The sequence below is a fragment of the Pholcus phalangioides genome, unplaced genomic scaffold (assembly GCF_987345545.1).
Source record: "Pholcus phalangioides strain wild (caught in Gottingen) unplaced genomic scaffold, Ppha-v1.0 ptg000004l_1, whole genome shotgun sequence".
In the NCBI taxonomy this organism is placed as follows: Eukaryota; Metazoa; Arthropoda; class Arachnida; order Araneae; family Pholcidae; genus Pholcus; species Pholcus phalangioides.
Window position 1 is genome coordinate 11,504,014 of NW_028301597.1, and position 25,272 is coordinate 11,529,285.

The 25,272-nt window shown below is 35.5% G+C and overlaps 1 protein-coding gene across 12 annotated transcripts in view; it reads left to right on the forward strand.

Annotated features, from left to right (window-relative positions):
* Positions 1-25,272, forward strand: part of LOC149086538 (S1 RNA-binding domain-containing protein 1) — a 542,948-nt gene that overhangs the window by 182,054 nt on the left and 335,622 nt on the right. For all 12 annotated transcript variants that reach the window (XM_089256006.1, XM_089256010.1, XM_089256008.1 and 9 more), the window contains 2 exons: positions 5,462-5,618; positions 24,104-24,312. In XM_089256006.1, the coding sequence (XP_089112132.1) occupies positions 5,462-5,618; positions 24,104-24,312 (366 nt within the window). The remainder of the gene's footprint in view (positions 1-5,461; positions 5,619-24,103; positions 24,313-25,272) is intronic.

Sequence of the window (25,272 nt, forward strand, 5' to 3'; positions counted from 1 at the left end):
GTAAATAGTTTTTTAAAATTAAATGAACTTAAATATTATCAACCGTTTCTTCAATTGGAGTCAGAATATACATCGTCCTCAATGTGTATCATATAACTATACCCCCCTTGAGTAAGTGAAAATGAATAAATTTATATTCTTTAAAAAAAATATCATATAATGTGGCTGTGATCACAGTATTCTTAAGTTCTACCTGATCATCTTCATCCATCGTTACGAAAGCTATGAGCTTTAAAAAAAGCACCTCTCTGAATGCCAGATAAATAAAAAATTATTACTATTATTCTCCCGCACGTTGTGCGTCTGTCTCTCTCCGTGGATTTGAGTAGACTGAAGCGCGCATGCGCTAACTGCGCTCACCTCCGTAAAAATTATCCAATGAGCGCCTACTTACCACTTATCGTGTGGACAGTTTCAAGAAGAATCGGTAAGTTGAAATTAAGTTACCAACTAAAGCGCTTGCCTCGTGTAAACGGGCCTTAAATTGAAGTGGCCAATAGGTCCCGTGTTGAACCCGGAGAAAAATATTTGAAGACTTTTATTTGTTCTGAAATTATTTTTTATTTATCAATTTCGATTAATTCTCAAATTATTTTTCACTTATTCCAAAAAAGTTTGATTAATTGCTGATTAAATTAATTAATTTTAATCTGAAAACACTTTAAGTTGTTCTTTAATTATTTATTGTGGTAATGTTGAAATTATTTGTCTTTCAATAACTATGAAATTATACTTTTGTTGATTGTGAAATGATTTCTATCAGAAATTACGAAAGTGTTTCTCTTATTGATTTCACAAATTCTATAATCATTTCTTTCAGTAGTTCTGAATTTTTCGCGAATTCTGGAATACTTTCATTTATTCTAGAATTTATTTTATCAGAAATTATTATTTTTAATTAATTCCGAAATTGTTTCTTTCAATTCTAGAATTAATCGTTTTTCAATGTTTTCCAATGACCACCATTTTCTGAAAATCATCGGCGGGTCACGACAAAAAGCTTCGAGGGCCAAATCTGGCCATGTGCTGAAGACCCCTGGTTCAAGCCTTCCATATTACGTATAGCTAAGACCCCCCTGTAAGCCTACTACTACTACTAAACCGGCCACGGAAGGAATATGGACGAGGAATATGTACCTCGTCCATATTCCTCTGCGGAACCTCTAACGAATGGGTACATGCGGGAATGTGTGTGTACGTGTAGTGAAACCTGACGTGAAGTTTGTTTCTGTGTAATGCTTGTTATGTGTAGTGCTGCCATCTGCCACCAGTTTTTCTAACTATGAGTGAAGTGTAATGATTGAATAATTCGTCGTTGTAGGCCTGTTGCTCTCTGTGGCGAGACTTTTCAATGGGGAGATCGGCTCACATTTGTACCTCAAAGTTGGAAACACAGGAAACCAACTTCAGCCGACTACCACTGTAGTGACGGTGGGGTTCGAACCCGGATCCTCGCGATGCGAGTCCGTCATTATGACCAGACGACCACCACAGCGGCCACCTTGTAAGCCTGGTGTCTTCAACGCATGGCCAGATTTGGTCCTCGAAGCTTTTCGTCGTGGGCCGCCGATGTTTCCTCATGTTGTTTCTCAAAATGTTATCAATTCAGTTATTTATTATCTATTATTTTTTATTATTTTGTATTATTTTATTATTATGCATTTTTGTGTCCTTTTATCAGTACTAAATTCAGTCAACTTAAATTTTATTTCTAAGCGACCGAAAAGATGTCGTTAAGCTTTTTGGAAAGAAAAAATCATGCTTTTTTATTTCAGAGTGTGTCTTCTTGCATAATAGTAATTTATAAAATTAGGTTCAAAAATTCCAAAATGATAGAAAAATACAGGGCTTGACAAATCCCATGCACTAGGTCACCATAGCGACTAAGAAATTGTCTTTGATGCCTAATATTTTTGTGTATGATAACTGATAACTATATTGAAGTCTGAGAACAGTACAGAATTATCTGAAATTACGTCGACTTGTCTGCCAGCATGAAAGGGGTCCTGAATACACATTTTGGATGGATACACAAACAAGTCAGAATATACATTTTTGGACGGATTTTGTGGGGGGAAAAATCTTGGCGCCTATAATATTTTGTTGACACGTAATTTTTTTTTTTGATTTGTCAAGCCCTGCTCATGTATATGTATACACTCATTTATTTGAGCGTATGTATAAAAATAATAGGTCTACATATACTGTACGCAGGCTCAGGGATGTGCGCAGAACCAAACTTTGTGGGAGAGATACCCCGATCTCTCCCAGAAAAAATTTGAATGCAACTTCTGTCGATATTTTAATTTATTAAAAAAATACTCTAAATTTTTGATCATCTTGAGGCAGACATCCATAGATTTACCATATTTTACTGAGGCGAAAATCTTTTTCCACAAAAGTAGGTTAAATTACCCGTTATGGCTGAAATCAAATACAGATTGAGGAGAAAAAAACGGGACATTCTAGTTCAAAAAAGGATGTATGGTCAATAGGAAATATATGTTGTTATGACACCACCCCCCACACTGAGTAATGTCCCATAAACTTTGAGCAACACCAATCATTTTTGACTTCCGGTGTCCCTGTGTAGAGGCAAGGTTCGACATACTTGTCATGGATTCGGTTTCAGTAGTGTATTCATGATTTACCTCGACCGTTTCCAGATTTTCAGTCTTCTTGTTCTTGCTACGCTTAGGAATAGCTGTAATACCTGCATAAGAGGTATTATGATAAAGTATTGATTTACCTTTGTCTTTTCTTCTTGATTTAGTCCCTTGTTGGGTATCTCTATAATCTTCTTCATCCGAACTATCACTAGATTATGTATTATCGTCAACTAGTACACTAGTTTTCTGTGGTTTTCCATTTTTGGAGCTTGTTTTAGCGTTCTCTAAAACAAGCCTACAGCCTCTAAAAGAGGCCGGGTGGCCGTCTTCTCAGCAGTGAACACACTCAGGTTGATCCTGACCTCGTACTTTTTTACACTCAGATGTGTGATGACTAATTAAACATTTGACGCATCTGGCATCATTAAAACTATTTTTTGATGTATGATTCCACATCTGACACCGGTAGCAGTGACTGTATCCTTTCCTCTTTCTGTAAGTTTCCACCCTTATTCTAAGATGATTTAGGGCTTCTAATTGGTAAATTTCTTTATTTTTGTTGGTTCTGGGTAAATCAACAAGCCATAATGGTATTAGCGTTGTTGTTTTATTTTCTTAAGGGCCTCTGAAGCTTTTAAGTTGTGTAACAGCATTAACTGTAAAGTCCAGATCCTCTAATATCTCTTTGATTTCATCACAAGATGTGGTTGCATCTAAATCTCTTAATATCACTCTTATACTCTTATCAGATTTAAGAGTGTATGTACTGAATTAAACACCCTCTTGTTCAAAGATTTTTGTGACCGCTCTATGGCCATCCTCAGAGGAAACATGAAGAACTAGATTTTTTCCTGATTTTTTGGCATCATAATTAGTAGTACATGTATTACTGAGCTTAGTATCCAAGGCTTTCCAGTTGTTATATTTAGTAATAGTCAACGGTGGAATTCTGACTCGTCTCTTTTTTCCAACCTGCTGCCATTCATTAGAATTTGTTGGATCGGGGTCATCAATGTTCACGTTATCATTGGTATCTATATTATCCACAATATCTTTATGCTGTTGATGTTTTGAATTATAATAATTCACTTTCTGAGTTTTTATCTGGGTTTTCTCATAATTGGAACTACTTGGTTCTGAAATTGTTACATTCTGACAATTTTTAACCTTAGTTCTGTTACTTGTAGACAGCTTTTCTTTATTCTGGGACAAATTACATTTTTTCCCCAGAGAATGTCCATGTTTATCCATATTTTGAACATTTTGTGTCTCACTATCAGAAGCATTAACTTTAGGACGGGTTACCATTGATTTTTGACCAGTAATCTGGGTCCCCTACCTTACATGAGTCATTATTCTCGAATTTATCTTTATTTTGAGTCAACACATCATTGCTGTCATTATTCAGGGTCACACATATCTTGTTGTTACAAAATTCTACATGTATATCTTTGTTTTGTGTCACCACATTTTTGTTAACACAATTGTGGGTCACCCCTGTCTTACAATTGCATGAATCACTTTGTTCGACAATGTTTTGGGTTAACACAGTTTTATCAGCAATAATTTGGGTCACCCCTGGTTCAGCATGACATTTTTCTAGTGAACTAACTTCGCTTTGGGTCACCACAGATACATCACCATTATTTTGTGTTTCAACAGTCATTTCATTTTTTGTTGTCGAAACATCAATATTTTGATCAACAGAACCCCCCTTTGCGTACGCCAAGGTTATTCAGGATGGAAAAACATTTTATTTTTTATTTCTCATGCTCACTGATACTCTGTGGCTCTGTTTGTTGTATGATCAAGATATTTTTTTGCTAGCAGCAAAGAATTTTATGATTAAACAATATTTTTCAACTCGTCTGTTTGAAGCCATTATTGAGGCGATCAAAAATGCATTCTTCAAATGTTTCTCTGCCTAATAAGACAATCTTCCTATTGGTGTCCTATTTTCAAAAAACTGGAAATATTGAAGAATGCAGCCGAAGTAGTTGTCTGTCTGTACTGAACCAACATGGAATACGTGAACTAAAGGACAAAACATTGAAATGTTGCACTGCTCAGCTCCTGTCGTGTTCAGGTTGTTCCAAAATTGAAAGCGCCAGATTAGATCGAACGTCAGAATTTGGTGCGTTAAAAATCTGCACATCTATCATGAAGAGCCACTGCATGCGATCAAAATCAGTGTGTGGTGCTCAATTTCATGCCATAAGAAGGTGTGGGTCCATTTTTTTAGGAGAAATGGGGATTGGAAATTGTACAAGAATATATATTGTATTATCTTGCAATTCATTTCATTGTACATTTGGATGAAAAGAGTGTTTTTGCTTTTTGCAACAGAATGTAGTAACATGCTATGCGTATAGATGAGACAATGGATTACTCCCCACAATTTTCGATCACCTTATTTCAAAAGGAGTATGGCCATCAAGATCACCACACTCTTCATCCTTTGATTTTTTTCTTGTGGGGACACCTGAAGACAAATGCACAAGAATAATCCCTATTTCATTGATTAACTAAAAAAACATTCAATCGAAGATTGAAAAGGTGAGCGCCCTGAGAAAAGCCACCAGAAACCTGGCGAAAGAATGCGCGCTTGCGTTTACACAAAAGGCTCACAATTTGAATGCTTGTTGTGACATTTTGAAACAAACTGTTTTTGTATCCATAAATGTTGTATTATTAAAACTATATAGTTTTTATTTCTTGATAGCATTTTGAAAATAAAATATTTTAGAATGGGTTGCATGCTTTTTGGGTCACCAATGTTTGGTGTATATATATTTAATCAAAAATTTGATGCCAATGTTTTATATGAAGTAGCATGAAATTTTTTTTTTCAGTCCTTCTCTGGAGCTGATTATACTAAGTTGCTGTAAATCTACTGTAGCTATGAAAAGAGAGAGAGCAATTCATAATGAGAGAATGAAGTCTGCAAGTTTTAAGTTTGAAAACTACTACAATTTTAAATGCTCTGTGAAATCTCTCCATGCCCATCAGGTAATTTGATGAGTTTTTACTTTTTGATAAACATACCTCAGAGCAGGGGTCTTCAACAGTGGCATAGCCAGGTTTTGATCAGTGGGGAGCGAAATTCGGAAAGGCACCATTTTTTGTTCCTGCTTTAAGCAGAAGCTTAAAATTATGTATTAGTAGAGAGAACTTGAAACTTTTCAATTTAAAAAATCAAATTAAATTTTTTTTAAATTGATGTAATTTTTATAATTAGATTAATTACTTTTCAAATGATTAATTTATTTTAATTTTTTAATTTATTTTAAAAGATATAAATTCTATTTGAGGTTTTGTGTACTTTTACAAATGCAAACATAAAATAACCACTGGGAAATTGCCCTAAAAGGTGATTGGAAAAAATTTAAATATAAAAAATGATAGGAGAATGAAATGAAAAGAAAATATGTATACTCTCTAAAATTATTCCAAGATATGAAAGTACAGAAAAATCTTCATGCTTCCATATAATCACTTTCATCATGTTACTCTTATTGTAAGCACATATGACGTGTACACTATTACTACTCAATTGTACGCGTACTTTTATAGAATTTCCAACAAATTGGTGCATGCCAGAAATTTCTCTCATATTATACATGACCATGACATATTTATGATGTCATAGTTATGCGCGGTTTGTGTTAGAGAAATTTTGCCATCTGTTTTCATATCAGAAGTAAAACTGGCAGATGCCTGAAGTGTTATGCAAATACCATGGCAAAAGAGTTACCAGCTCTCTTTGGGATAACTTGTCAAACGAAAGATTGGTTAGCATTTATACATTGCAATAGGAAAAAAAAAAAAAAACACAAACTCCAGTCAAGCACCACTCTGCCGCTAGTAGGTTTCAAACTGGAATCATTGCAGTAGTATATAAGGCCCCCTAAAGAACACCCAAAAATCTCAAAATTGTGCATTTTTTGTATTGCATTTTCAAACCTTAATCACAAACATTTTTCAATGTTTTTGTTATTTTCAAGTGTTTTTAGCACTGTATACTACTTTTTTTACTATAAAATCATTTTCAGAAATTTTCTCATTATCAAAAACAACCTATTTCGATGAAAATCGACTATTACTTTGAATAATCGTTTTGAACTTTGAATAGCTTTAATTTCAAAAGTGTTAAAATGAAGGATTTAATGATGAAAATTAATAGGAAACTTACAAAGCAAATGATTTATTGCCGTGGTGGTGCATTGCTTTTTATGCCATGTTTCTCATTGTGGTGCACTGCATATAGCAGTAGTATTGTGCTTTATTGCCGATGATGGTGCTTTGTGTGTTGACATTCACCTCGTATAGTGGTGCATTCCTTATTGTGATGCACTGCATATAGTGGTGCGTTACTTATTGTGTATTGCCTATCTTTACGTATAACGTATGTATTGCGGTGCATCGAGTATTACGATGTATTTATGAATTTCAGAAAATGAATGAAAAATTAAAATTAAATTAAATAAAAATAAAAATTAAAAATTTTACATTATAGCTACCATAGGTTTGTTAGGTTTAAAAATTCTGCACTCATTCAGGGGTGGGAGCTCTGCTCCAATTGCTCCGCACTGCGCCAAAATTAACATCTTGCTCCATCCTGCTCCAATAGGGTATTTTCGCATTTTTCTGCGCCAAATAGCGAATTTCGCTTCAGTATGCCCGGAATTTCGGAAAGGACGCCAAAAAATTTTTGTTCCTGCTAGCCACGAAACGTTTCTTTACGAGAAAGAGCGTGTTTTATTCCACTATACTTAAACTATCGCCTTAGACTATCGGCCCCTGATCATGCTTTCCATCGCGAAACCCCGATATTGTCCGTGATCGTTTAACTGAAGATGGTTTGCAATGCCTTTCAGCTTTAAAGTGCAAATTCGAGTGTTTCCGTTTAAAAAAAAAAAGTCGTCACTGGAAGCAGCAGAAATGACTATAGTCGATTGTCATGTGTTAAATCTCGATGTTTCGTGCAAAACATTTTCATTTCGGGAGTAAAAAGCGCATGTCCGCCGAATTACGAATGTTAGTTTAGAAACTTTGCCGAATAACGAGCGTTAAATTGCCAATGTTGTCGAATAACGAGCGTTAAATCGCCAATGTCGCCGAATAACGAAAGTTAAATCGGCAAATAACGAGTAAGATCGCCAATATCGCCAAATAATGAGTGATGAATCGCCAACCATCGTGTTGATTCTTCCGAAATTCTCTCCCATTTTGTAACAATTTCTTTCTGAGTATAAACAAATTGAAAAACTTGATACAGAAAATTTATAATATCTATAAAGACTTGAAAATGTTTAGTCCATTTGAAGGGCTGCTGTTCCAGACAGCAAATAGTGCCCTCAGTAAGCAAAAATCATCTTAAATACACTGGTGCAGAAAATTTTATGACAGCCGCTCTTTCAAACAAGGTGTCAAAAGCCGGAAGCACCAAAAACAGAAAACAAGCTAATGAAAAGGTCTTTGATAACAAAGGACAGTGCAGTTGTTTTATTTTGAAAAGGGGTGAGGGTTAACGAAAATATTGTTGTTAATTTCGCTGCTCCAATTTATAAATATATGCTCCGAATCCTATATTTTGTTTCTCCAAAACTGCTCCGATTCCTGAATTTTGCTGCTCCAAAACTGCTCCGAGTCCTGAATTTTGCTGCTCCAAAACTGCTCAGAGTCCTGAATTTTGCTGCTCCAAAGCTGCTCTGAAATGGACTTGGTCACTTCCCACCCCTGCTCATTGCATTTGACGAATTGAAATTATCTAATAACTATTATATCTATTGGAAAAGGTATAGATTGGTACATAAATCTGATAATACTCTCACATATAGTTATCCTTTTCTTGCTATATCTGATGAAGTTTTGCAATTTTATGTCATACCTCAGTTGAAGAAAAGAATAAACAATTCAGAACAAAATAATATGGTATTTGATAATTTAGATATGGTTGAATGCTGGTTGATTATAAATAGTGTTTGTGTTCCAAATGTCGATTATACCATGGATTTTCGATGCAGTGTTAAATAACATAAATTTTGAGACTGGCTGCATGATTCAAATTTTGGTAAATTATATACGATTATTTGTTTTAATTTATCCAGCCATGTTAACTATACAGATTTGAGTAATTTGAACATAGAATTCAACTGGAGATTAAAAGATAATCCTACTGAAGAATATATGTTTTATTTCATATTAAAAGAACGAAAAAGATCCAAATTAAATATGAAAACTTATGGCATCACTATAATAAAAACATTAAAAGAATAAATTTTTGATTAATACTAGAACTACCAGAATGTCCGGACCCTTTAGAACTACCAGCGTGGTGTTTTTGACTGCTATTGCAAAAATACATGGTACAGCTGTAAATATGGATTTATTTTGGATTAAAACAAGTGTCATAAGGACTGGGGCTGCCTGCCTTGAAATATTGTCGTAGGGATGTTTTGGAGGGGCGGGCCCCAATCCCGTGAAAAAATCTTATGTTTATATTTTCTGAATTTATATTACGTATTATTCATAGATATCAATATTTCAAGTTGAAAGTTTTCATGAACTGTTACACATTCAGCGGGTGAATTTCTCAACCTCCCACCAGCTGACAGGGTTGTAAAAAACCCTGTTTTTTTATATTAAAAAAACCAGTGGAGAAACACTGTTCCAACATGATGAGAAATAGTATAGCAGTTTATTAGAATTATGATTAAAAAAACAAACATCCTAACAAATTATTTGTAAACAACTAAATTCTGAAACACATCAATCTTATTCTCTGAAAAAATAGTGTAGGTTAAGAGTCAATTTTTTTCTAGATAAAGTATATACCTTATATAATACTTAATAAATAAGTTGTATTTAGATAATTTTAGTTTTTTGTATTTGTTTGCAACACTCTTTCCTTTAAAAGGGAAAGGGAAACAAGAAAACAGTCCATTGAATGGACTATGGTGAATAAAACTGATAACGAATGGCAAGTAACTTATGTAAGTTTTGCAATACCATAGTTAATGCAAAAGTGGAAGGAATACGTGCTCATGTGAATAAATGAAAGAAATTGGAAGCTCATTCCTTGTTTTTGTGTTCATCAAACACTGATGATAATGAATCTTCATGCAGTGAAGAGACATCTACTTCATTGAAAAGAAAGCAATCTCTTGAAGATAATGTTTCTACATGCGAAAGTTCCAATACTATTGTGGATGCTGGAACATCAAAAACCAAAGGCCAATAGGACAATTTATTTTTAAAACAAGTGACTGCCAGAGGTTAGTTCTTGACTGAAAAGTATCTGAATTTTTTTATGCTAATAATATACCATTTAATGTAGCCGATAGTGATGTATTTAGAGAAATGGTTAATGCTTTGCATCCAGGTTATATCCCTCCTATTAGGCAGAAATTAGCTGGATCATTATTAGATGAGGCAGATAAAACTGTTGATATTCTAATGGCAGAGGAAATGAAAAATTCTACTATCACTCTGATGTTGGATGGTTGGTCAAATGCAAATACTGACTCCATCATCGCAATGAGTATCCACACTGGCAAGAGCACCCACGTAATGGATGCTGTTGAATGCGGCTCACACAAGAAAACAGCTGAATTCTGTGCGGAAATAGCTGAAAAAGGGCTGTATGGATACTATCAAGCAAGAATATAATAAATGTGTTTTTGCTGTTTGTTGCGATAACGAGAACAAAATGAAAAAATTGACATAATTGTCCAAAACCATCCTCATGTCCTTGCTTTTGGCTGCTCAGCCCATTTTATAAATCTTCTTGTTATAGATATCACCCCTAAAAATGTGGTGAAATATGTAGTAGAAATACAAAAATATTTTAGACAACACCATAGACCACTTGGGTGGCTTATGGAAAAAGATCGATTAAAGCCACAATTACCTAATGAAACAATGTGGAATTCTGAAGAAGCTTGCCTTTCTTCATTCATCCATAATTATCAAAAATACGTAGAAATATCAATTGAACATAAAGAAGAAATTGAAAAAAGTATTAAGATGTTTTTAGATAACAAAGGATTATATAGGGAATGCGTCAACTTGCAAGTGCAGCTATCGAGTATTGGTAAAGCCCTAGATAATTTGCAAAGAGATAGCTGTACTCTTGGACGGACAGTAGAAATATGGCTAGATATATTGGAAAGTAAAGAATTATCTTCGTATAAGGAGTGTGTTGCACATCACTTTGAAAAAGCACTAACTCCATTTCATTTCCTTGCAAATACGACTGATCCTGCTTTGAGAGGAAAAAGATTAACTTAGGAACAAGAAGCTTCCACTGAACAATGGATCGAAAAACTGAATACAGTCTGCCCCCCCCCCCCCCCGTATTTGCGGGGGTTATGTTCCTGTGGTGACCGTGAATACAGAAATCTGCGAGTAACCGAAACCATCGAGTTTTTTGTTTATCTTGTTTATTGAACATCATGAGAAGAGCAGGGTGACGCAGAGGTAGAAGGGAAATGTAAAAGAAGGTGCAGCGGTTGTTGGCGATGCTTTCTGAAAGGATATTGTGATTTCTGTTTGATGTTTCTTCTTCATATCATCAAGTATGTTGGAATATGTTGACAAAGCTTCCTCTACTAATTTTTCTGCATGTGAAGGACGTACCATAAAGGCATCAGTGAACTTGTCTTTTACTTATGGGCCGTTCAAGTATTACCTCATCATCGATGGGGGGGGGGGGGATTTCTGATTTGCTGACTTTTGATGACGGGGGGGGGGGGGGTTTGGATAATGCTTACGTCATCAACTACACTGTATGAAAATATTAGTTAGGATTCAGAGGGGCAGAGCTGATGACGAAATTTCGCTTACAGGGGGGGGGGTCAAAAATGGCTAAAAATTTGCTTACCTAATACTTGAACGGGCCCTTAATAGCTGCCACGGCTCTAGTTATGACCGTAATGGCATTAGTGACGGTGTAATTCTTCCATACCTTCAAGCGTGTACAATCATCTCCATTGAGTGGCGTGTATAATGAGCCTTGAATGTTCGCTTTACCCCCTAATCAAGGGGCTGAATGATAGATGTCGATTAGGAGGCATATAAAGGAGTTCCACACCATCAGCTTTGAACATATTGACATCTTGTTGTCCAGGAGCATTATCCAGTATGAAAAGTATTTTGAATGACATGTCTTCACTCTCAAGGTACCTCCTGACTTTCGGAACGAAACACTGTTTAAACCAATTCAGGAAAAGTGCTTTCATAGTCCAAGTCCTTTTATTGTTCATCCAAAATACTGAAAGCTTTGACATCCTTTCTCTTCAATGCTCGCGGATTCGCAGATTTGAAAATTACGGTGGGCTTTACCATGTACCCATGCGCATTTGCACAAAACAACATAGTAAGTCTATCTTTAAGTTATAGTAAGTCTATCTTTAAACCAGGCGCTCGCTTTTCTTCTTGATTGATAAATGTTCTTGCAGCATTCTCTTCCAAAATAGTACAGTTTTGTCAACGTTAAACACCTGCTGAGGTGCATAACTCTTCTCTTCAATAAATAATTTTCTGCAAAGTCTTTGGAAATTTTCTAGCTGCCTCCTGGTCGGCAGAGGCTTGTTCGCCAGCGATTTTTTCATTGCGTAATCGGAATCGTTTCTTAAACCTATGAAACCAACCTTTACTTGCATAAAATTCTGATGAAATAAACGTTTTACCAGTCCTTCCCTTTATAGAAGCGTAAAATGTTATCGCCTTTTCCGTTATAATATTACAATCAATTGGAATACCTTTTTTGTAGCAGTCTTACACTCACAAAAAACCGCATTTTCTGTATGAGAAACACATGGATCCAGTAGGTGATGCAAAGTTTTTGCTGCCACAGTTGCAGCTACAGCCACGGCTGAACGAATTTCAGATTCCTTTTTCTTGATATATCTCACCGTAGATTCGTTGATTCCGTAATGATGGGCCACAGCAGCAGCAATTGAATTACTTTCGCCAAGCCTAGTCAATATATCCAATTTTTCTTGTAAACCTTTCGCTTGTCTTTCCGAAGCATTATCAGTAGCACTTGAAAAATGAGCCATCCTAAACACACACAACTCAAATTTTGTAAACAAAACACGTGAATGAAAATTGCTGAGTGTTTCCAAAAAAAAATTTCCAATGAAGGAAAAAAACCATGAATACGGAAACCGTGAATATTGGGGGGGGGGGGGCGACTGTACAGAATTTGTTATTGCACTATAGATGTTTCAAATAGAAGACACAGATTTCTATCCAGGAATAATGTTTTCAAAAAACGTGATAGTCAGTTCAAGCAAAAAAGTGGTGGAAAATCATGTATTGCAAGGCAGAAAAAAATAAGATTTTGAATGCAGACTTTTGCAAATTTTTGGAAGACCTGCATTCAATTACATCAACATCTATTGAGAGAATTTTTTCTACTTTTGGACTAGTATGGTCAAAACTGAGAAACAAACTTGGATGTGCAAAAGCAAAGAAATATTAGTGAAAGTGTATAGATCACTCAAATCAAAAGGTGTTATTGAAAAGGATTGGTAATTGTGTGAGTTAGAACACATTCATGAAAATGTTTATTTACTTTACTTGTAAAAAAAGACATTTAAAATATAATGGGAAGAAATACAATTTAAATAGCATTGAATGCAGATTTATTTATGTGTTTTTCTTAAGATAGTCATAACTCCCCCACATCCCGGAGCCAGGACCCTTTGGCGGAGATGTTTCGTGGAGCCCCTCTGTAATAAATTTATAGTGTAAAAAAAATCAAAAATAATATTTTTCCCAGGCTGGAGTCCTGCAAGCCCCACCCTTGTGGGGGGGGGGGGGGAGAACAGAGTATATATAGACAATGCAATAAAAGCATACTCTATCTGTGCCCCCCACAAATGTATGACAATGCAATAACATCATTACAAAGCGTACTGTTTGCAAGTAAGTAAAGTTTTAAGGTATAAATTTTAATGGGGTTTTTCAAGGGTTTTTTCTAACCCTATAATCTAAATAGCATTGAATACACAGATTTATTTATTTCTTTTGAGATAGAGTATGACAATGCAATAACATCATTAGAAAGTATACTGTTTGCGAGTAAGTGCAGTTTTTGGGGGTGTAGTTTTTGTTGGGTTTTTTCGGGTTGGGCAAAATCAGACCAACCCTGCCTGGAACATGCCAAAGGTTAATACAACCCGAGTTGACTGTTTCTCTCTTAAGAGCTGCCACAGCTCTAGTTATGATAGTAATGGCATTAGTGATAGTGTAATTCTTCCATACCTTTAAGACATTTTATGCATTGGCATCTTCTATTGCGTGCACAATCATCTCCATTGAGTGGCATGTATAGTGAGCCTTGAATGTTCGCTTTACCCCCTGATCAAGGGCTGAATGATATATGTTGATTAGGAGGCATATAAAGGACTTCTACACCATCAGCTTTGAACACATTGACTGTCCATGAGTGTTATCCAGTATCAAAACAACTTTGAATGACATGTCATCACTCTCAAGGTAGATCCTGACATCCAAAACGAAACGCTGTGTAAACCAATCAGGGAAAAGTGTATTTATAGTCTAAGGTTCAGGAGAAAAGAGGTTGGAAAAAGGCTGAGGAGAGACAAGTCTCGAGAAAAGAAAAGGGAACGAATTGAGACATTCCAAAAGTGAGATATAGTGTGAAAGTTTGTATCAAAGAGACAGGGCGGTTTTGTTGGAGAAGTTGGATAAGAAATTAAATAAAGTGTTGTTTTCTTCTTTTGAGAGTCTACAACCCAGTTATTTCGTCCTGAAATCGTAGTAGAGGTACAGCCGAGGACTTACGCCTGATAAGAAGTTGGAGGAAAGTTTTACTTAGTCCAAGCCAGTGCCGTCTGAACACATGGGCCTCAAGAGAAGAGGGGACCTCAGAAAAATGAGAAGTAGTTGAATTATTCGAGAATTTGCTAGGTAGGGCCTCAGATAAATCACTTGGCCCTGGGGCCCATGATGCTGTTAAGATGGCCCTGGTCCAAGCCCTTTTATTGTTCATCCAAAATACTGGGAGCTTTGACATCCTTTCTCTTCAATGTTTGCGGATTTGCAGATTTGAAAATGACGATGGGCTTTATCATGTACCAATACACATTTGCCCAAAACAACATAGTAAGTCTATCTTAATACCAGGCGCTCAATTTTCTTCTTGATTGATAAATGTTCTTGCGGCATTTTCTTCCAAAATAGTGCAGTTTTGTCAGCGTTAAACTCGTGCTGAGGTGCATAACCCTTCTCTTAATAAATAATTTTCTGCAAAGTCTTTGGAAATTTTCTAGCTGCCTCCTGGTCAGCAGAGGCTTGTTCGCCAGCGATTTTTATATTGTGTAATCCGAATTGTTTCTTAAACCTATGAAACCAACCTTGTATAAAGTTCTGATGAAATAAACATTTCACCATCCCTTTCCTTTGTGGGAGAGTAAAATTTTTTTGCCTTTTTCTTTATAATATTACAATCAATTGGAATACCTTTTTTGTAGTTTGTAGCAGTCTTGTATCCACAAAAAAATAGCATTTTCTGTACGAGAAGCACATGGATCCCGTAGGCAATGCAAAGTTTTTGCTGCCATAGGTGCAGCTACAGCCACAGCTGAACGAATTTTAGATTCCTTTTTCTTAATATATCTCACTGTAGATTCGTTGATTCTGTAATGGCAGGCCACAGCAGCAATTGACTTACTTTCTCCAAGAATAATCAGTTTATCCAATTTTTCTTGTAAACCTTTCACTTTTTTTTTGTCTTTTTGAAACATTATCAGTAGCACTTGAAAAATGAGCCATCCTAAACACACGCAACTCAAATTTTGCAAACAAAATACATGAATGACGATTGCTGAGTGTTTCCAAAACTTCTTCCAATAAAGGGGAATAACCCACAAATACAGAAACTGCAAATATGGGCCGACTATACTCATAACAATACGAGTCCATCATGACGGCTGCACGATCGCACAGTGGCTATCACATACTACTTGATTGCAGACATACAGAGTATGCAGGGCTCCCACTCGTCCTACTTTTCCTACTTTTTGGTAAAATGTCCTACTTTTGTCGTACTTTATCGGTTTTGTCCTACTTTTCCTACTTTTTTACCACAAATCCTATCGACAAAATTTGTGTAATTGATTTTAATTGAGCAGGAAATCATTGATATATTGCCAAATATTACAAATGTTGAAGAATGCAATTAATGATTCTGCCAAAGCGGAAATTTTATCATTTTGGAGGGGGGGGGGGGATGTATGTGGACCATTTGGTTGATTAATTTTTCATTTGCTTAGTTTGAGGGTTCAACAAGTATAGTAGTCATAAAAAACTTATGTCTGGATGGAAAAATAATTTTGTATTCATTACTTCATGGTCTTGGACAGTAACTAACATTCATCATTCAAAATTACGGTCCAAATAGGTGAAGCAACAGTTTGCATTTCAAAGCAGTTGGATACATAGGCCTATTCTAGGTTTGGTGATTCTGATACTACCCAATAGCATTCAGTTGTCTTCTGTATTTTTAAGGCATGAAGAGGCATAAACAATATTTACAATGCTCAGCAAAGAGCTAGAAATAGAAGTGCTTCATTTGTCAAAAATGATTACACTAGCATTTTGAACAGTAAAATGTGAACAAATCCCTTTAAAAAATGATGGGCAACGCAGTAAAACAGGTTCACCTTGCCTTATTTACATCGGATCTTGTAATCTACACATTTTCACTGTGCTTTTGAAAGTGGTCTCGAAGAAGCTTCATTCTTAAAAAATGTACGTCTTCAAAATTTGCTGTGCCTTGTTGAAGAGAGTTGACAAGCTCTGCACTTTGGAAGACTCCAAAAAAAGAATGTAATACATATGAGGAGAGACAGCAAAGAATTATCTGTGGTTGCGAGTACACTGTTTTGGCCAAAAATTGGTTTTGTAACCAAGTCATTTATCATTTTGCTTTGGCTTAAGTCAATCTTATAGGAAACTGAAATATTGCTATGAAAAAAAAAAGTTAATTAAAAATTTTTTTTTTGCAAAAAAAAAATTTTGTTTAGGGATTTTTTTCCCATTATGCTGTGATTATGCTGTCTAAGGGGGTTACCCTTTCCCATCCTACTTTTTAGTCCTGCGTTTTCCTACTTTTTCTCATTTTTTGAGTGGGAGCCCTAAGTATGGCATGAATCCAAAATGGTTTGAGAACTGCTGCTTCAAATGAATTGGTGTGAGTTGGAAATTGTCATGTGTGTCCATAATACATTTAAGTATGCCTGAGGCATGCTTGAAATGGCACTGCTCATCTTCCGAATCAAAGTGAAAGTGGCAGGTGTATGGATCGATTCAAATAATTTTTATCTTTGATGGTCTTACCGGCTTCCTTTGGGGAAACTGTTTAACCCTGTCGTGCTTGCGCAACATTGCTCTGTTGAAGGTTGTGTGGCGTCTTACAGATGCCAAGTATATTTTTGCACTAGTAATACATATTTTGATCATTCAATTCAAATTTGTAAGTGTTAACAAATTAAGTAAATAAAATTAAAACAATAGTATAACTTCTAAGTAATTTATATATGTATATATTTTTGATTTCTAATTGTAAACATAAATGTAAACTTCAGTTTACGGTATAACTTCAGTTACAGTGACATATTCTTTATTTTATTCAACATATGCAAATACAAGTTGAAAAATCAGGTTTTCTGTTAGATCCAAGAACAGCTGTTGCCAGTGAAAATCAAAAATGCTAGATGAAAATTTTTTTAAAATAACATTTACCTTAGAATCAAATCACTTCTTGTGGCGTCTGCTAGACTCCAGCACTGCACATTTATAAACAACCTCTTCCCTTTTGCACAGAAATGCAACTGTCGGTATGTTGATTTCTAGACATTGCTATTTAGTTAATAGAAAAGTAGATGGCAACAAAAGTCTGTCAGTCAATCTGCGTAAAAACAACAAATAAAAGAAATGCACCTGGCATCTCTCTGATGCGCTGCAGGGTTAGAGGAGAAGTTCTTTTGCCCATAGAAATGTACAGTTTGGTCTCTAAATATTGTGTTTTAAAGATTAAAAAAAAGGATAGTGAACTCATCTAAAGATGAAACAAGATTAAACTATTTATTTCATTAATACTGGAATCATTTCTTTCATTAATACTGGAATCATTTCTTTCATTAATACTAGAATCATTTCTTTCATTAATACTGGAATCATTTCTTTCATTAATACTGGAATCATTTCTTTCATTAATACTGGACATATGACATATTCTTTATTTTATTCAACATATGCAAATACAAGTTGAAAAATCAGGTTTTCTGTTAGATCCAAGAACAGCTGTTGCCAGTGAAAATCAAAAATGCTAGATGAAAATTTTTTTAAAATAACATTTACCTTAGAATCAAATCACTTCTTGTGGCGTCTGCTAGACTCCAGCACTGCACATTTATAAACAACCTCTTCCCTTTTGCACAGAAATGCAACTGTCGGTATGTTGATTTCTAGACATTGCTATTTAGTTAATAGAAAAGTAGATGGCAACAAAAGTCTGTCAGTCAATCTGCGTAAAAACAACAAATAAAAGAAATGCACCTGGCATCTCTCTGATGCGCTGCAGGGTTAGAGGAGAAGTTCTTTTGCCCATAGAAATGTACAGTTTGGTCTCTAAATATTGTGTTTTAAAGATTAAAAAAAAGGATAGTGAACTCATCTAAAGATGAAACAAGATTAAACTATTTATTTCATTAATACTGGAATCATTTCTTTCATTAATACTGGAATCATTTCTTTCATTAATACTAGAATCATTTCTTTCATTAATACTGGAATCATTTCTTTCATTAATACTGGAATCATTTCTTTCATTAATACTGGAATCATTTCTTTCATTAATACTGGAATCATTTCTTTCATTAATACTGGAATCATTTCTTTCATTAATACTGGAATCATTTCTTTCATTAATGCGGAAAAATTTCTTTCATTAATACTGGAATAATTTGCCATCACCAACTTCGCCAAATGTCCTCATCAACGGCATTTTGTGACAACAGAAATCGGATTAAACTTATTAATCGATAAAATTTTACGAATCTGAGGGATAAAATATTCTACGACCTACTCCTGTTTTAAACAGCATATGTATCAAGACAAGATGACGAAAAAGAGAGAAATGTAAAGCTTAAAAATAATCCCTAAACTAATCACATTACAGAATTGTTTGGACATTATCTATTCAAGAAGATTGCAGATAACTAGTAACATGTCTGTTAGTAAAAGACAGAGTTTAGACTATAAAAAACATCCCACAAATATTTTATCCTTATTTATCACACAATGGAACTCAATACCAGACGCATTGGTGGTAAAAAAATGTGCCCTGGGAAATACACAAGAAAAAAGGGAGATTTTCTCTAATTCAACACCTTTGCATTTCCCAACAAAGTACTTATAAAGATCTTTAAATTATACGCCACTTGGAGTCGGCTAACTTTTCAGTGTGAGGAGCCTCAAACCTCTATCCTTCACAATTAACTCAAAACTTATTCATGAGCAAAAAGTTATTTTTTCTTTCTTTTGCAAATAACTACACTGTATTATTCTTTTCTTAGTATTACTAAAGAACCACGTGTATGTACCCACAGAGCCGTAGTTTTCCAACCGCAATCTATTAATCGATAAAAATACTCCTCTTTTTGAAAAGAATTTTAAATGCCTTTTTTTTCAGATAAGTACCTCACAAAATCTAGTCGTAGTAAGAAATCATTCAAATCACGTTGAAGCCGAATCTTTTCACCATAAATCCCACAAACCCTTTTCCAGTACATAATTTCTATGGCGAAGCCCCATAGGCCTATTTGTTATTTATTCATCAAAGTTACTGATTTATTTTTATTATTTTATTAAAAAATATTAATAATTTTTTTCAAATTTACCTGGGAGTTCACACGGAGCCCTCAGAGGTATAGATTATGTAAAAAATACTTTGAAAAGTTAATTTAGTATTTAAAAGGTTAGAATAATACATATTTTACAGATTTTCTGCTTTTATAGTGAAATAAATTTTTGCGAAATCGTTTTACATTATATTCAAAAATGAGCCACGTTTAAAATCAGTGACCAAAAATGCATCACGAAACGTGGCATGTTCATCAGTTTCCAGACAATTTTTCAAAATTTCAATCCCACAGGTCTGAATAATCAAATTGATAAATAATGTTGAATTATAAGTATAAACTCTTCTATTTGCGAGTGCTCAATTCTTTACTAATTCGACCTCTTTTTCTGACATCAAGAAAAATATAACAGCAACGTGGGTCAAATATATAACAACGACGTTATAGTATGTCGTGCTGCTGAAAAACGTTCTTACAGAGAAGATGTGTTTCTCGAGAACGGATCTCGATGACGTCATGAATCTCACGAGGAGGCTTTCTGCTCTAGAAGGTGTTGGTACAAACACCCCCTCCATAGACAGCCCTCCAAAGAAAATACCCCCCCCCCCTTCTTTAGGGGATGTCGGCAGAACTGGTCTTTTTCCAACACCTTCAATAACTTGAAATGAGCGCTGCTTTGCTTCACTGGATGCCTACTCACCCTCCCACCTCTAATTGTGACAATACTATTTAGGAAGGTGGTGTATAACACCAACACTGTAAATAAGAAGGTTAGACAACCATATATTTCTTGACTTGAATGACAGTCTGTGTAGAGAAAAAACAAAAAATAAACAATATGGTTTAATAATTATATATTATTTACTACAGAAATGACACATGACACTTCCACACGTTTATGAAACGTAAATTTAAAAAAAAAAAATTCTCTCCCTTCTTTCTATGTTCCAAAATTCGCCGCCCCTCCGAATTTGCCTCTCTGGGCTATAGCACGCTCAGCCCCCCCTGTAAATACACTACTGTTTGTGTGCCTATTTATGCTTTGAAGTGGTTCTTTTATGGATGTACAATATCTATACTAAACTATATTGAGAGCCACAGATGAACTATGAATAGGGCAAGGGAGGCATGAGCATGACCCCCACAAGGGTACAGCTCACAGGGCACCAGCCCTGGGGTCTGGGATGATTCTTAATTTTTTTTTTCATGCATAAATTCATCATAAGAAGGCCCATGAAAGTCTGTGCTGGGGGCCTGCAAGAGATCCTAGCCACCCTACTCCAGGATGTGGGGGGGGGGGCATGGCCACGAGTGACAAAAGATTAAGAACCACTGCAGTTGGTGGAATTTGAACTAAATCCACAAAAATAAAAATTTCTTTCAGTTTTACCGATATTTAATTACTTTTTTGACGGAAACTTCTTATTTTCTTGGTGTGCTTATGTTTTTCTAGAAAAACGCAAACAGCTAGAAAAAATATGAAAAGGTTGAACTTCGGTAATCTTAGTTCTAGAAATCATTTGAAATTGTACGTAAGTTAATTAACAATAACGACAGTGATGCGAAAATACAATAATATTGTTGTTATAAGTTGTCTGTTTTGACATTGATTCCTTCAAAATCTAATGGATCCGATGTACAGTACATCTGAATTTAGTCATTCATTGAGTGTTTCATAAAAAAATGTCCGAAAATAAAATTTTTGTAATGTTTTAATTACAAAAAAATAAAGATTTTCTGATGTATTGAAATTAATCTTCTTTTTTTTCTATTGTACTACAAAAGAAATTGTTCGATTGATAATCAAATCTATAGCTAGCTGACAGATCTTTTACTAGTTTCAAACAAAACGAAATAAACTTTTAATGAAAATCAGAATGTTGGTTAAATTTCCACAAATAGTAACCACATGTCTTTCTCAAAGTTCACCTGAAGTATTGTCATCGTCAATAGTCATTCATTACTGCAGTTACTTAGGGGTCATTCAAGTATTATGTCATCATCAATGGGGGGGGAGGGTTTCCGATTTGCTGACTTTTGATGACAAGGGGGGGGGGAGGGGGGGTTTGGATAATGCTTACGTCATCGACCACCCTTTATGAAAATATGAGTTAGGATTCCGGGGGGCAGAGCTGATGACAAAATTTTGCTGACAAGGGGGAGGGAGGGGGTCAAAAATGGCTAAAAATTTGCTTACGTAATACTTGAACGGCCCCTTATGAAAATAAGTAACTGTAGTTGTAAAATAATCCTCTTTCTCCAACAAGAACCCCGCGCAGCAGCCGTCAACAATCCATCACTGTGTCCCACCCGCGGAATAAAAGAGTGTGAAATGCCTATCCCCCTTACTTCTGCTGGATCTGGTAGTCTGCATGATGGGCCGGATATAGTGGGGATAGAGTTAAAGATCAAAAAGTCATTTAGGAGAATAGGCACCAATGTAGGTAAAATTTTGATTGGGGGAGTATTTTCACCCCACCCCCTGGCTATGCCACTGGTCTTCAATGCATGGCCCATATGTGGCTCTTGAACTTCTGCTGTGATTCACTAAATAATTTTTATCATTACCTTAAAAACATTTAGAGATGATTAAGTAAATGAAGCACATTAACACTGTCATCTGATACATTACTTGGGCCTATGACCCCCACATACTGTAGCTAGGCCTCTATACTGGGGTCTTTGGCAGGTCATCAATCAGATTTTTCATAGGTCTTACTGTAGTGAATTTATAGCGAGAAAATTAAGAATAAACGATATAGGGCGCGGTAGCCCGGTCGATAAGATGCTCGCCTAAAGTACCAAAGGATGTTTAGAGGTGTCGCGAGTTCGATACCCAGTTCGTCCTTGTCAGAAAACTTTCCTGACACAGGGGTACAACAAAAAACGGTGACTTGACCGCAGCAAAAATTGCTACCGCAGGGAGTCCCCCAGCGAGGGGTTAGCGCACCAACCTCTCGATGAGTATGAAAAACAAGCCTGCCGTTCGGAATCGGCAATAAATTGTAGGTCCCGGTCTAATTAGCCCTCGTGTGCAGAAAATGACAGTGGTGCGACAAAAATGATCAATGATCAATAAACGATATAAATCGTTCTGGGTTCCCCTGAGATTGAGCCCTATTGGCTCCATCCACGGGGGTGCCAACTCTACAAAGATTGGGGGAACACTCTTGGGGATATTAATTTTGTTGTTTCTTCAGGAGAATGTTTCTATTCTTAATTACACAATTTACAGAAATGCTTGAAAACCGCTGAATGAAAATAATAATTTAAAATTTTTTGAAAGGAATTACTTCAGAATTGGTGGCAGAAATAATTTTAGATTCACTAAAACAAATTATTTTTTTTAGATTGTTAACAAATGATAGAAACAATTTCAGAATTAGTGACATAAATGGGAATGAACCAGGTAGCAGCGAATATTAATGAGTCTTTGTTAGAGTACTGGAACTTAATTATCTGCTCAGCAGGGGTACAGATGTGGCAGTGATTCCAGTACCGCCTAAGGGAAGTAGGATCTACCATTTCAACTCTGGCCTGTAGGACGTGCTTCTCTCCTGGGGTCACGCTTTTGGAGTTTCCTAGTTTTAACAATTTATGGGATTTCATTGGGGTGGGATTCACCTGAATAGGAGGGTAATCTGGGAGGTTTATGATAGACTTAGGTCAGGTTTTTTACTCCCAGACCAGGTAGACAGGAATGTGGCTTAGTTAATGATGATAATAGTATTGATGAGGAATTATTCACCTCTGTCTTATATGGTTTCACAATTCCTCTAAAACAGAATGTTTTGCATTGTTCTGCAACTAGCTCTTGGCTGACTGACTGGAAATGTTTTGCTATAAAAATTCTGATAGTATTATATACACTTTTCTTAAAGTTCTTTCAAACTGTTCTGCAGTAGCATTGATTGTTTTGCAATGTATGTCACAGATATTGGCATATTCAATTGGGGGCTCAATTGACACTAAATTTAAATGTGTGCTAACAAACGTCAGAAGTTTGGATAATAAGAAAGATTTTTTATAAACTATGATAGCTGTAAACCCAGACCTTGTAGTAATTTCAGAATCTTGGGAATATGATGAGGAGGAATCCTTCTTACACACTGGGGCAGCAATACATAGAAAACATTGGGGGGGGGGAGGGGCTGAGACCACTTGTGGAGAGGTGGGGTAATCAAGGCTGACTCCCTCTTGAGGGGAAAAAGAGGCAGTAAAACAGGCAGGGGTACTGTGAATTTGAAAAGAAAGAAAAAAACCGTTTCACGCCATTGAAAAGTCATAATGTGGGTTTTGTAGAGAATTTCATTTATTATAATAAACAACTTATCAGTATTGATGTCATTTATATGAGGAGAAAATTCAATAAATCTGTTTGAATTTTCATATTTTATAGAACTATGGATGTTGTTTGTGATTGGTTATTTCTTGTTGAGCTATGTCACTGTTTACTATTTGTTAATACATTGTTATTTGTGAATAAATATTTCCAGGATTATTCTGGTAAAACTAAAATTCACCCATTTCATAAGTTATCCATAATTAAACTTGAAAAATAAGTTCTCTGAATTGTGTATTCTGACTAATTTATAGGTAATGGCTATTAATCGTGGAGAGAAGCAGAAAGTTTTGACTGTGAAGATCTGCATTCCAAATACATTGCAGAATGAAATTATAAAAAAAATTCAGTCCAACTACTTTGATAGCAAAGTTATTGATTTGTGTACCAGGAGCTTCATAGATGATTGCATCAAAGATGCTTATTCACGGCTGTTAGAACCTCACATACGTAGATTTATTAGGTTTGATCATTTCTCTATCTAAGCTAATTAAATAAAATTGTAATACTGGATATATTTTAACATTTATTTTTTTCTCTTAAAATTTGTTTTTAAGTAACATGTTTTTTTTAGATCCATTTAGTCAATATATAACATGTTGCAAAGTACATGAGATATAGAATATGTGAATCAGTTTTATGTAAATTATATATAAAGCCATGTCATGCCTCCAAAACAGGAACATATGGCCGAGAATGTACGTATTGTTCAATTAAATGATTGAATCAACATTTCACTATGCAATGGACGACAGATAAATGCATTAAACAACAAAAAAACTTGTATTGTCAAACCTATAATGAATCGGAACAATGTATTTTGCACTTCAATTATTTAGGGTGTCTACCAACACAGCAAAGTCACGGAAGTCCCGAAAAAGTCACAAAATTGAGTGAAGGTCACAGATTTTTTTAAATTCTTCAAAGATTTTTTTCCCCGCATATCTAGGCTTTGGAGAAAGGGGCCCGTGAATGTCAGGTTGCGGCCCCCGCAAAAGATACCATTAGCCTGGCATCTTTTGAGCCCTCACAATCTCATGGCCTCCACATCCTGGAGGAGCAATGCACAAGGGAGCCGTGGTTGGCAAACACTTGAGAACCACTTGATATTGTATAAGTGGAACTATTGCTAACCTAGCTGCTTCAAATGAAAGAAGGTCCAAACACTCAGAGAACTTGCCTTGATGAGCAGTCTAAAGCAGCGGATATTAACCTTTATCTCCTCGTGCAGCCCCTTTTAGTACAAGTATATAATTTCTACGACGTAGCTCCATAGATTCGTCTCTTTTATTTATTTATCATTTACCGATTTATTTTATTTTTTTTCAAGTGACTGCGGACAGGGGCGTAGCCAGAAATTTCGTTCGGGGGGGGGGGGGGACCAAAGTGACAGAACAATGGATTTGGCCATCTTTTTCCCTTT